The sequence below is a fragment of the Thalassophryne amazonica genome, chromosome 15, assembly GCF_902500255.1.
Source record: "Thalassophryne amazonica chromosome 15, fThaAma1.1, whole genome shotgun sequence".
NCBI lineage: Eukaryota > Metazoa > Chordata > Actinopteri > Batrachoidiformes > Batrachoididae > Thalassophryne > Thalassophryne amazonica.
This window is the reverse complement of record NC_047117.1, coordinates 63,311,592-63,325,160: the sequence shown is the minus strand read 5'-3', so window position 1 is coordinate 63,325,160 and position 13,569 is coordinate 63,311,592. Positions and strand designations below refer to the sequence as shown.

Sequence of the window (13,569 nt, the reverse complement as noted above, 5' to 3'; positions counted from 1 at the left end):
AAAGAAAGAAAAAAAAAAGATTTTTAAGTGGCTGAGCACTGTGCTGATGTGACTGGTCTGGCCCGACCCGTCGAATATCCATGCTGTAGAGGGCATCAGGTCCCCACATACCACTCAAAATGTAACAACTGTCTATTGAAATGAAAAAAAAAAAAAAAAAAAAACTAGAAGCACTCAGAGTGCAAACTTCTGCCAAGGCCACGGGGTCACTGACGCCATAACATCTACACGCCGTGGAATCATTGAACCTAAAAAAGTCTAACAATGATGTTTGCTCAGTAGTAAAAAAAGTTTCATCTGCTGTGACTGGATAGCATGTATCCTTAGCGCTTGGCATCACAGTTTATTGCAACTTGCACCTTTCCCAGAAGCTACTGTCATCTGAGCACTGATATTGATATTGCATGTGCTTATAGACAAAAACAAATAAGAGACAAAATTCAATTTATTATTCAACTAAACTGCAAATATATGAATTTTTTAACATTTATGAAACACTTCTCTAAACAAGGCCAAAGGGTCACTGACCCTAAAGATTCCCTCCTTGGCACAGTGATCTATTTCTTTTTGTCTCTTTCTCTAAAATTGTATATACTAATCATTAGATTATTAATATATAAACAAAAATAAATTTAAGAAATATTACAATTTGAAAACAAATGCACCCGAACGTGATAACAGCTGCAACTGATTAATGCTAACTTTTAACATTGAAAATGCCATAGACATGCTAACGCATTAGCATCTGGATCCGGATCGTGATCTGGATCACCACTAAAATTTAATCATTTGTTCCTCTTGTCATTTCCAACCACTCCACAAAATTTCATCAAAATCCGTTCAAAACGTTTTGAGTTATCCTGCTGACAAACAGACAGACAAACAAATGCGACCAAAAACATAACCTCCTTGGCGGAGGTAAAAAGAGGAAGGTAGGGGGATCTTGGGGGGGAAGCTTCCCTGGAAAATTTTTCTAAAGCTACCTTGACACTTTCACGAATTTGATCCCTGCACTGCTGTGCAATTTGTCTTGCCAATGAGACCCGCTTTGTCCCACTGGATGCCACACTTTGTCCTGTGTTTGATACCACATTATATAAAATAATCATTTCATAGCCAGTGATGCATTTGCTCTCAGAACTTGGCAGATGAAACCATCTCTCATTGCTCCCAGAATCATAGAGAAATTATCTGCAACTTCAGCTTCTCTCATGCACATCATGCAGTGGAGAATGCATTTGGAATCGTCTGAAAGGGAATTGTTTATATATATAGTAATGGATTGGTAAAACAGTTGCATTTTCATTCCTTCTTATAGCTTTGATAATGTATTTGTAAAATTATGTTTATAACATCTTGTCATAATCGTTCAGATGTGCTGTGGCAATGAGGCGCATTGACACACAGCGTTTTTGAATAGGTTCAATTCAATTTATTTCATTTATATGAAATGAAGTTGGGCAACGTTCAGGACTAGTTCACAAAATGAATGGGTGCCACAAGTTTAGAACATTTCAAAGTTTTCTTTGCACACTGGCTCACGTGCAGTTTACAGTGAGTTTATTCACTGGCATGCCAGATTGCAGGAATCAAATTTGTGCAAGTGTCAAGGTGCCTTAACTTGGGTCTTTTTTCCTTGCAAACTGTTTAATGAACCACATTTCACAACTTATGTGAACAGGACAAGGTAAAAAGGTAAGCTATAGTGATTAATGTTCAAGTAGCAAAAAGACTTAAGCAATAAAAACTGTCAAATGTTAGTCAATGGCACTCTCACATTATGTGATAGAATTTCACAGTACTTCATTCAATACCAATTGAGACTTGAGGCTGTAATTGCTGCCAAAGGTGCATCAACAAAGTGTTGAGCAAAGGGTGTGAATATTTATGCACAAGTGACTTCTTACTTTTTTATTTTAAAATATTAAAAAAAAAAAATACATAAATACATCACATTGTCATTATGGGGTATTGTGTGTTGAAGTTTGAGGAGGAAAAAAAAAGAATTTCATCCATTTTGGCATAAGGCTGTAACATAAAATGTGGAAAACAATGAATCTCTGTGACTACTTTCTGGATGCACTGTATGAGGTCTTACAAAATACACCACTGCATTTGACTTTGAAGAATGCTGACGGTCAGACCCAGGATGTTGTAATCAAGCAGAATATACTTTTCTCACTGATACAGTATCCCCATGATGGTGTGCTTTGCACTTGCTAGAGTGGCCCTATCATGTTTGTAGGTGCACGGACCAATGGCAGATTATCACTCAATTAAAAATAATTTATTTAATTTTATCAATTCAATGTAAGGCTTTGCTTTTCAAAATGTAACAAGCGGTCACATTTATTCACTTATATCCATTTATAAATATCAGGGCCCGTATCCACGAAGCACCCTAAGGTTAAAAGTAGCTCCTCCTAGTGACATTATTCTAAGGAAAATCTTAGAATTACTTGAATTCTTAGACATTTCTTAGAATTTTCCCTTGGTAAGATAAATGTTGTTCAAAAAGCAACTAAGGCCATAAGAGAGCTTCTATGGTGCCAAACTGTTAAGAGGTGGGAGGAGACCTTTAGGAAGCCTAAGAGTGTTTTAAACAGAGAAGATGGTGGAAAAGATAGAGAGGAAGGAGAAATATTCCCTCTATGTTGAATGAATGGCAGCGATTCAGTAACGCTCTACCGGCTTGATTGTGCAGAGATAATGTTTGTGGTTGACCTCTTCATGAATGAGTTTACTTTTCCCACCCAGCGTAGTACATGCCTGACATAAAGGTTGTTAACCCCAAAACATGAACCAGCTGCAAATCATGAATTGTCCACAAACCGTGAATACTGAAAAATTATCTCCTGAAAAATGAACGCAGGATTCGCAAAACGGGAATTTCTTCGCAATTTGATGTATGTACTTGGCTGAGGAGCCAATGGTGTGAAGCTACCATCTGTGGGATTATGACTGCGTACCTCTCACTTTCGTTACATCATGGGGCTTTGTGCCACTCCTTGACTCGTGTGCATGGTGGCTGTGTGAACAAGCCGATGCTTGGTGAATTCTGCTTCACGATGACAGGAAGAGCCAACATCGAAGGATCAAAAAGTGACGTCACTATGAATGCTTGTCCGCCACAAACCAGTTATCCCTGTGGTAACTTTTCTCACACCTCCTGCTTAAAACCCAAGAAGTCAGAAGGATCGTGAAGCCCCGCTTTCATGGTCTGTATTCACACTGAAAATCAAGATCAAGCAAGCTTTTGCCTTCTGCTCCAAGGGAGGTTTCTGTCCTCCCTGACACCTGCGTTACCATTTGACAGGTGACCGCCTCAGTCAAACTCCCCACCTGCCACTGTCTTCTGAACAGGTCACACCCAGCGGGGCCAGGCACTTGACGCCAGAAGCGAGAGCGCACTCAGGGCTCCCCTCTCCGCCTCACCGGCTGTAGTGACCCACCCTAAAAATATATATATTTTTGTGGAGATAGGGTTTGCGATCAAGATTTCCTGAAGTAATTGATCCGTAAACTGAACTCCATAAACTACTTAAACTGAAAGAAAATAAATATATCATGAATGATATTCACGTTTTGCGAGACCTGCGTTCACGTTTTGTGGGCTATTTTATTCATGGTTTACAGTTAAATTGTTAACGGTTCGCGGATATTCAAGGTTTGCATAAATTTTCATTAATGGTTTGCAGATAATTCACAATGTACAACTGATTCACATTTTGGTGGTCAACAAGGTCATCACAACATTGCGATACGGGAAAAATGTAGATTGCATGTAAATGCAAATTTGTGTGTATATATATATATATATATATTTGTACATATAGATTTTCATTGCACTGTGCTGTAAGATATCATACATTTTGCTTTTTACTTTCTCCATTGTACATTTTGTATACTGACAATAAAGGCCATTCTATTACACTATGTAACAAATTTTTATTTTTGTTTTGTTCCTGGGTACACAGTGTGTTTTCCTAACCTGTTATGCCTTAAATAAATAGAAAATAGCTGTTATTCCACAGAAACTTTGCTTCTGTGATTAGGACAATGATATTTTGAAATTTGTCTGTTTTCAAGAATATTCTCAATTTGCCTTCACTACTACTGAGTAGTCTTCTAGAATATTCTGTAACTGCTAGAAGTTTCTAGAACTATCTAGAAATTTCAAGAAACTTTTAGAACTTTCTAGAACATAAAAAAAAAATAAAATCAAAGTTTGTGCTGAATGTAGTCATTTTTCCATAGACTTTTGACATAAGCAGTTGAAATATAACACTTAGAAGCCAGGAACAAAAATTGTGTTACATAGTGTTATATACTCTTTAACATTCATACGATTATTAATATCAAAGTAAGCGATGTCAGCAGCCAGAGCCTAAACTCACCTGTTTGAGACGAACTTCACTTGTGTGCTGCAATCTCTGCTCTCACTTTGGATTACAGCACGTTCCAGCGCTTCTCACACTTGCCACTTGTGTGCAACAAGCATGGACAGTAAACATAAAAATAAGCTAATCAATATAACTAGTGTGTTCCCCGTGGGGATCCATGGGCTCTAGACTGAGTAGTGTTTAAAAATAGGTAGCTGACATTTTTCAAGGGTGGCAATAAATTATGCAAAGTGTTTATAATGAGTCAAAATGGCGTGCGAGTCCAGAATGGTTTTAGAACCTTTGACCTCAGCAGTTTTTATAAGAACTCAACCCTTATTTTCCTGTTAATTATGTTATGTTTTTGTTTAGGTTGTTGTTATCATATACACACTGTTAATATTATAATTATTTTATTATTATTAATATTGTTATTTTATTATTACTTCTATTTTGTCACTTGATATTTAAATGAACCACAATGGAAACAAGTGTTTTCACTTTCTTGTGTCATGTATGTATTTTTAATGAATTTACAATTATATTATGTACTTACATTGAACTTACTAAATAAACCACACAGGCACTTAATATATAGATAATCGGCATGCAAATGAGGTACATTCAAACATTTTCAAGCTGTGTAACAATTCATTTAGTTTTGTTGAGTTTCATCATCATGACATTAAATTATTTTCACGATTACATATTTCATAATGCAGCTCAGGTTATATGATCGGCTGATTTCACTGTCCATTCATAACTAGGAGTGCAGAGTGCATTCGTTTTTTATTTCTCCTTCCCATTTTGTGACAAACAATCAGGGTCAACCCCACCTCCTCACAAAGATAGGCATTTCTGTCCCCTCCTTGCTTAGAGTTGCTCTCAGACACCAGGCTACGATTCCTTGCCAAGAAATTTTACGCTAAGTTGGGAGCTCTTTGAGATGACTGACTTGCTTCGCAGATACAGGCCCAGATATTTAGTAACTTTTCACTATTTTCTAAAAACATTTGCACCGTATTACAAAGAATGCATTTTCTCATACAATCCATAATTTTATGTTTTAGATTTTATTTAATTTGGGACATGTTAGAAAGATTTCTTTCAACATAAAGTTTGAGGAGCATATTTTTTAAATATTCCCCCCAAAAATACTGAAATAATTTATGTGGATTTGATGTTTAAAAATATGCAATTTGCTCCAACATTTGCATACATTGTGCATTTGTTGCAGCTTTCAAACAATCACAAAAATGTATTTCTTCTTACCTTGCTCTTCCTCTCATCATCAAATACGGGATTCCTGGGCTGCGCAGGTGATGACCTTAGTGTGGCATCAAGAGGAACATCTGGGTCAACTGAAATAATACCTAAAATAAAAATAACAGACAACTACTAGTAGTCAGATTTTAATTTACATTTTTAGGGATGTAACTGTCCTGCATTCACATTGTGATGTTATAACCTGCAAATTTCAATCTAACAGTATTAATTGTCAGAGTTCTGTGTCAGTGGTTGTCTTGGCATGATGTCTAACCTTGATTCTTTAGCATCTGATATGCTTCACAGATCTTTGTCTCATCAGGCAGAGACACTGACCAAGTGTACAGCATCTCGATCACTTTTGTCTTTACCTTCTCTGGTACTTTGTCGCCAAGGTACTGAAAAATAATTATGTATAGCTTAAAAAAGACATAAAACACCAACTCCAGTCAACATATTCCTACATATTTATGGCACTTACTCTTGGTGATACTACTTTAATCAGTTCATTTAGAAACCTAAACTTTCCAATTTCATTGTGGAACCTTCGTCCACAGTTCCTCATGCAAGCCTCAAGAACCTAAAAAGAAAACTACAAATATTAGTCTTTGAAATGTACATGACTGTATAATAGTGATTACAAACAGTCGTATGCTACACACCGTCAATGCTTGCATCGCCTCCCATTCCTGGGGAGACTGAACCTTATGAGCCAAAAGTCGAACAGATATTTGTGGACTAAAAAACAAAACAGATAAATATAATCCAATATAACTTCAGTAACACAGACACAAACAGGAAGATTTTAAAAGAGGATCTTTATATGGACCACAATAAAAACATCAAATAACATTAGACGCTTCTGATCCAAGAAAATGAGACACAGAATTGTGAAAACAGCAATGTACCCTTCTAACTCCTTATTGACTTGGTCACAGAATCCCATAATATACTCCCAGTCTTCCTGTCTGTTAGAAGGGTTAGTTGCTTTGTCTGCAAAAAAAAAAAAAAAAAAAAAAAAGGAACAATAAAGTCAAAAATCAGCCCAGAGGGGTCATTTCAAATATTAAAGAGGCCAACCTAAACAACTTCTTCAAAGGTTTGACAACACAGCACAAAATAAACAATTAATATAAAAACCTTTTGTTCTATATTGGGGAAGAAAATATTCTGTATTTCTTGTTGTTTTTGATGTTATCTGTTCATTGGAAGAAAAAAAAAATGCAAGTCATAAAAAAGAACTTTTCCAGGGTGGATACATTATGATGATTAAATCAATCTGATTTATAGCATATACAAATAGCATGTATTCTAGCAAATAAAAAATAGCCACATTTACATGTTTCTATGTATTAATAAACTTTAGATTGTTAGGGACTTTCATTATTTTCCATGTGCATGCGTCTGGCAGAGCAAGACTTTGAAGCTCCGGGAGACATACGTTTCATTCTATTTCTGCTGCAAGTATGACAAGTGAAAAGAAGTGAACTTCAGTGGATGACAACCACATCTGATCACATGAGAACTGTTCTGCGTTGGACAGAGATGAATGCATAAATTTTCATGTTATGTTTATTTTAATTTTTTTTTTAAGAAAACAAAAATATGAGTATGACAGAAATTACAAGAAAAAGACATGAAAATTTCCTCAAAGTTTATTTCAAAATTCTCTGAAAACTAACAACGATTCATAATAGTGAACTCCAAGTACAGGGGGAGTAGGCTTGCTAACATACTGACTGCAGTACAGAACAAATGGCGAGGCACTAAATTCCATGTGATCAACGTTACATAACGGACATTACATCTGATTGATTAGCATGACTTGCAGATAAAAACATGTTTTCTGAAATATTTTGCTGATTTGCTTTAGGAAAAGATGAAATCGAATTATTGACGATTTTACACCAACTTACACCCTTTAATGCATCTCTGGGTTTAAAAGGTTTAGGAAAGCTGGGAAACTATTTCCACTCCCGCTACATGCACAACCTTTCTAGGGATACATGTAGTAAGAACATATGTCAAACCAAAACTTCAAATGTAAAAATCTGGCCAAACTAATAACCATATAGTGTTTTGCAGTTGTGAATCTTGCACCATCTCGCCGTCTGTAACTCACGTAAGAGGTCGGTTTCATTTCATGGAATTACCCAGCTGCAGTGTTTTTGAAAATGGAACTCCGAGTGCAGCGCAAACATGCGTTTCTGCTCATCAAAAATGGACAGAAATCATAGTTTTTGGCATTACTACTGCTAGAATTTTTAACGTCATTTTTATATTCGCCACCCTGGTGATTACGAAGCAAAGTAGGCTCAGGCGAGAACGTGGATCGCAGTAAGTTGATTGGTCCTGTTCGTCTGATGTCCAATACATGAATATCCTCAATGTCAGACCAGATACCGATAATGGATCAGATGTGGCCCATCCATAGTTTTATTTCTAGATTCTAGCAAACTGTTTAGAGCTAACAGATATGACAGTATTCAAAGAAGCCACAGCCAGTATACACAAATACAGTTAGCAATTACATCAGCTGGTGCATGTCCATCTGTGTCCCCTCCAAAACTGTCCATGTTTTCCCAAATCAAAAACCATGGTTTAATGCAGATCTCTGCAAGAGAAATCAGGAAGAGACATGTGGCTTACAAGTCAGGAGACAGTGAAAAATAAAAGTGGGCCCATTACAAGCTGCGAAAACCATCAGAGCAGCTAAAAGGGCATATTCGCAAAATCTTGAAGGCTTCTACCTAGAGAACAAGGCGCACAGTATGTGGCAGGTAATCCAATCAGTCACTAACTATATGAGAAACTGACATGGAGATCAGAGACAACACCCTTCCAGACTGTCTCAACAGTCTCAATCTTGATGCCAGATTTGACAGACTTAACATGGACTCTCCCACAAAACTCCTCTGTAACACCAACGACTCTGTCATTCAGATGTCACACAATCCGGTCCTGAGGGCTTTGAAACAGGTGAACCCCTGGAAAGCAGCAGGTCCAGACGGTGTCTCACCCAGACTCCTAAAGGCCTGTGCAGAACAACTAGCAGGTGTGCACACAGATATCTTCAACGCCTCTCTTGCAAAGTCAGTAGTCCCACATATCTTCACATCCTCTATTATCATTCCCATACCTAAGAAACCAGATGCATCCACTCTGAATGACTTCAGACCAGTGGCATGCACATCAGTTGCCAGGAAATGTCTGGAAAAGCTAGTGCTTAGTCATCTCAGCTCCATAGTGCTGGAAACTGTTGACCATAGGGCTGAAACAATTAACTGAGTCACTCGAATAATTCGATTACAAAAAGTGTTCAAGGCAAATTCTTTGCCTCAAGGCTTTGTTTAATGCTGTAGTACATACGTCAGGCCTGTATGTGGCGCTGTAATACTCCCACATGTTAGACCCCGAGTTCTTTGGGTCTGTCCTGAATCAACAAGACTGTTACAAAAGGACAGTTTAATTCAGATCTGGGGTTCTCACCGTCCCAAGGTCACGCAGGAGCTCATTCAGGAAAGAGACCCCGAACACAGTTTACAGTAAGGTTTTATAGACATCCATTGACATCAGTGATGAAGAAGTATGTGTGCTTATGTGATCAAAAAATGCCATGTCATGTTTAGGCCATATGGCTAACTAGGTCAAATTTTAAAGACGTAAAAGCAGGGACTTGTGTTAGTGGAACCGCTGCCTGGTAATGAAAGACGCTGGCTTTTACAAGATATACTTTTGGTGCAGACAAATAACTTAAATGGAACACAGTGAATTACTGTGCAGATATCAGGAACATATGGACCCAGTGCAAACTTGCTGACCGTCATCAATCTGAACCTCACATAACACCTAGCATAAATGCAACAATGTATTAACATGGGTTTACAGAGTATGAAATTGATAATAACATATGATGCATTTCTAAGGTATTTATTAACACACAAAAAAGAAGAACAAGACAATAGAGCATGCGCATAACCAATGTAAGAGCTAATCAATGTAGACGCTACAACTTTACAAAGCCACACACTGAGTAAAATAAAACCTTTTAAGAGAAAGAGGGTCAGCGCTGACCATCTAACGGACTTATTGCACATTTAAAGTGAAACAGTGTGTTTGTATATTTAAAAAAAAACACGGTATGGTCCACTGACTGCTCTCCACCTTCACAGATAAAGTGAAAGGACGCACACTTTAAGCGAATCATGTTTAACTATTCCAAAAAAATGCCTTTATTCAGATTTTATAAGAGTTTTTAAATCAGGCACCAGGTATCCTTTTTATCCTTTTGAACCTTTATATTTGTTTACTTGAGAACTCTGCAAAAGAATTCCAATGTATCCAAAACTTGCGTGCGAGCACAAACAGCAAATAAAGTCTCTATCTATCTATCTACTTGGGCAAAGTGAGACAACTGGTTTCTCAACTTTTGTCAGTTCAACCACAACAGCAATCCTTAATCCCAACAAGCTGAAGCTTTAAGATTTAAACCTCGACTCATACTTGCGCTCATGAGTTCGAATTGGTCAATGTTACCTGTCGAATTGCATGTTAACCAACTCAAACTAAATGCAGTCCATAAAATTGTGAATGGGTGGTACGGTGGTTTCGTAGTTAGCACTGATGCCTCACAGCAGGAAGGTCAAGAGATCGCTTCCCACCTGGTCCTTTCTGTGAGAAGTTTGCATGTTCTCCACGTGTTCACGTGGGTTCCCTCCCTCTGGCTTCCTCTCACTTCCAAAGACATGCAGGTTAGGAGAACTGGTGACTCTAAATTGACAATGGGCCTCATGTATCAACGTTGCGTATGGCGATATTTGAGCGTATATGGGGTGTACGCCAAAACGGCTGCGCTACTTGGCATTTATCAATGTGGTCGTTGGCGTACTCTGCGCTGAAAATATACACCAGATCGAGAGGTGGCGTAAATTATACACCAAAATGAACCAGCGCTGGAATCCACATAAAAATGAAGATGATCAACATGATAAACAGTGCCATTATACAAATCAATGCATATGTTACATAAATAACACTTTCCTGATTATACTACATAATAATCAATACAAATCCCGCTGTTGCGGGATTGTTATGGAGCACGATCCGTGGCTACAGCGCTGACTGCAAAGACAGCGCTGCTCGCCTTTTTCTCCAGACTTCCAGCCTGGAGCCAGAGCAGCGCTGAGCTTAACTTCATGTGGTGTGATCGTTTTAGACAATGAAATTGATAATAACTGTAGTTTTGTCATTCCCTTAATTCGCTCGTGCTGCAATCAGGTTTTGTCGTCTCCATTCGGTTGTCACAATAAAATAAATACAGAAATACATTTAAAAAATAAAGAATCTGACAGATTAGGCGTGTCTTATTAATTGAGCTAGCAAATATCCACATGTCAAGAATTATTGACATGTGAAAAGAGAATACAGTGGTCCCTCGCTATAACGCTGTTCACCTGTCGTGGCCTCGGAGTCTCGCGCAGTATTTAGTCCAATTTTGCATGCCTTTTTTTTTTTTTTTTTTACAGGGTTCTGTGTTCTGCGTATCTGTTTATAAGAATCTTGTTGCCCAGAAGAAAAAAGAGCGCCAACAACTACTCATAACTGTGTTTGTCACACGGAAACAAACACCTGCTGCAGCGAGATATGAGTGGAAGAAGGCGCGGTGTCAGGACGCAGAGGAGCGATCTGTGACATACTGGTGAGTCACTATTAATAATTTCTTATGTGTCCGACCTCGTTCGTTGATCGTTAAAATTAATTTGTTAGTTCTAAATGCCATCATAATTATTTAAAGGAAAACATTCTATTTTTATCTCTCAAACAAATGTTTGGGCCTGAAAAATGTTTGGTATTATTTTCGTACTAAGGTTTGAACTTTATGAGTGTTTACACACGAGAGAAAAGTGAGAAAATGTTCATGCCTGATTGAGAAAGTGTATAAACTGTGTAGTGAGGGGTTTTACAGCTGTGAAACGTCTATAATAATTGTAAAAAATAATGCTGACTACATCGCGGTTTCGCGTATTACGGGCTATTTTTTACAACGTAACTCCAGCGATTAATGAGGGACCACTGTAACACTTTATTGATTATATACTACAAAACAATTAATACGACGGCCGCTTTTGACGCTCTATTGGCACGCGTCGTGATTGGTGGAGTTCTTTTTCATTACCGTCTTTCCGGCTTCTATGTCGTAAAATGAGGGTGTGTCTGAAGCAGAGTCTGAATATTTATGGGCGTGTTTATTATAATTACGATCGTTTCCACCCGCCGCATTTATCAAGATCACGTCAGGCGTACGCCAGAAATGAGCAGGTGCGCAATGCTTGATACATGTCACGGCGACTTTGGTGTATTTCAAGTTTACGCCGTAAATGTATGCCACAAGTGCGCAACATTGGCCCAATGTGCGTGTGGGTATGAATCAGTTTGTCTGTCTATATGTGGCCCTGTGATAGATGGGCGTCTTGCCCAGGGTGTACCCTGCCTCATTCCCTGTGACTGCTGGGATAGGCTCCAGCTCCTCCATGACTGTAGATTCAGTAAGCAGGTACAGAAAACGCATGAATGACTGACCACTGTTAATGGCAAAGCCTCATATCACCCTTTGACCCACTTCCAACCTATACATAATTGTCATTCAGTCAGAAGTAAATCCATTAACACATCACGCCAAATACCCTCCATAAAGTGCCACAGTAAATGCTAATTCTGTTATGCCAGTAATTTGTTACAGAATAGTCTACTGAGTCATATACATAATCTTGGGCGCAAACCCAAGTTCATGTCTTGGTTAACCAATTTTTATTCAACAGTTAGTTTTCAGGAGTCTTCTGCTTTTATTCAGTTTGAACTCTTATGATTACAATTGCACATTTATATTGTATTTGACAACTTTACTACGTTTCACGGGCTATTATTGTACATTCAATTTTTTGTGCTCATTGATCATGTATTTTCTTTTAGACCAAAATGAAAATATTGTTATTGTACCATTTTATACAATACACAATATTTTAATCATAAATAAATAAAAAAAGTGGCACTGGGGAAAAACTAGCCCAAGTTTTTCTAACTTATCTTCATTTGTTTATTCACGTTTCAGATTACAACAGGTTATCAGACAGTTTGAATTTGTGCACATTAGCTCCTCAGTGTTTGCTATAATACAAAAATCCATGCAAAAAAGCTCGAACACTCACGTCACTTTTAATCTTTGAGTGTCTTCATGTTGGAAAAGTAAAACAATCAAAGCTAAAGACCCAGCAGCTGCTCATGTCTACAAATTACAACTAACGTCGATGCCGTCCAAACTGAAGTAAAATGTCAGACGCCTGCATTCATGTAGTATATAAGTACACAGTTGTAATGTGGTGAAATACGTGTTATTAAATGTTTAAACGTGTACTTACTGAGCCACGACTCCAGCGACTCGCCATCGTCCGCCATATTTACACGCATTTTCATTTTCTTCTTCTTCTGTGAGGATTTACGGCAGCTGCCATCCAAGAAGTTGCTTTACTGCCATCTACCGGGGGTCGTCTGATCCACCTTTGTCCACTACCAGTAGATTTTCCGCCCCAGAAAGTAAAAAAAAAAAGTACCGACTTTCTTATTCACATCACTTCCTCCACAATCAAGGATTCTTTTTAAACCTCTTCCCGATAATTCTCCTCTGTGCAGTCCTGCCATCATGTCAGCTCTTTCTAATATTTCCTGCATTTAAATGAGCACCTTCTCTACACTAGTCAGGGGCAGAACCAGGATTTTGTTAAAAAAAAGGAGGGGGGGGGGGCGTGGATTTTCAAACGAGTCAGGACTGACCCGGGGTGGGGGTAGGAGGGGGGGCTCCATCCCCAGAAAATGTAGAATTTTTAAGTGCCATTTCTCACAATTTGGTGCAAACAGTATTTCACCT

General features: G+C 38.1%; 1 protein-coding gene across 2 annotated transcripts in view; it reads right to left on the bottom strand.

The window, feature by feature from the left end:
- Nucleotides 1–13,116, bottom strand: part of gga3a (golgi associated, gamma adaptin ear containing, ARF binding protein 3a) — a 42,923-nt gene extending 29,807 nt beyond the window's left edge. For both annotated transcript variants that reach the window (XM_034187842.1, XM_034187843.1), the window contains exons 1-6: nucleotides 13,064–13,116; nucleotides 6,557–6,641; nucleotides 6,311–6,386; nucleotides 6,130–6,228; nucleotides 5,923–6,046; nucleotides 5,655–5,755 (exon numbers count right to left, since the gene is read on the bottom strand). In XM_034187842.1, the coding sequence (XP_034043733.1) occupies nucleotides 5,655–5,755; nucleotides 5,923–6,046; nucleotides 6,130–6,228; nucleotides 6,311–6,386; nucleotides 6,557–6,641; nucleotides 13,064–13,112 (534 nt within the window). In that variant the 5' untranslated portion in view covers nucleotides 13,113–13,116. The remainder of the gene's footprint in view (nucleotides 1–5,654; nucleotides 5,756–5,922; nucleotides 6,047–6,129; nucleotides 6,229–6,310; nucleotides 6,387–6,556; nucleotides 6,642–13,063) is intronic.
- Nucleotides 13,117–13,569: the final 453 nt, after the last annotated feature.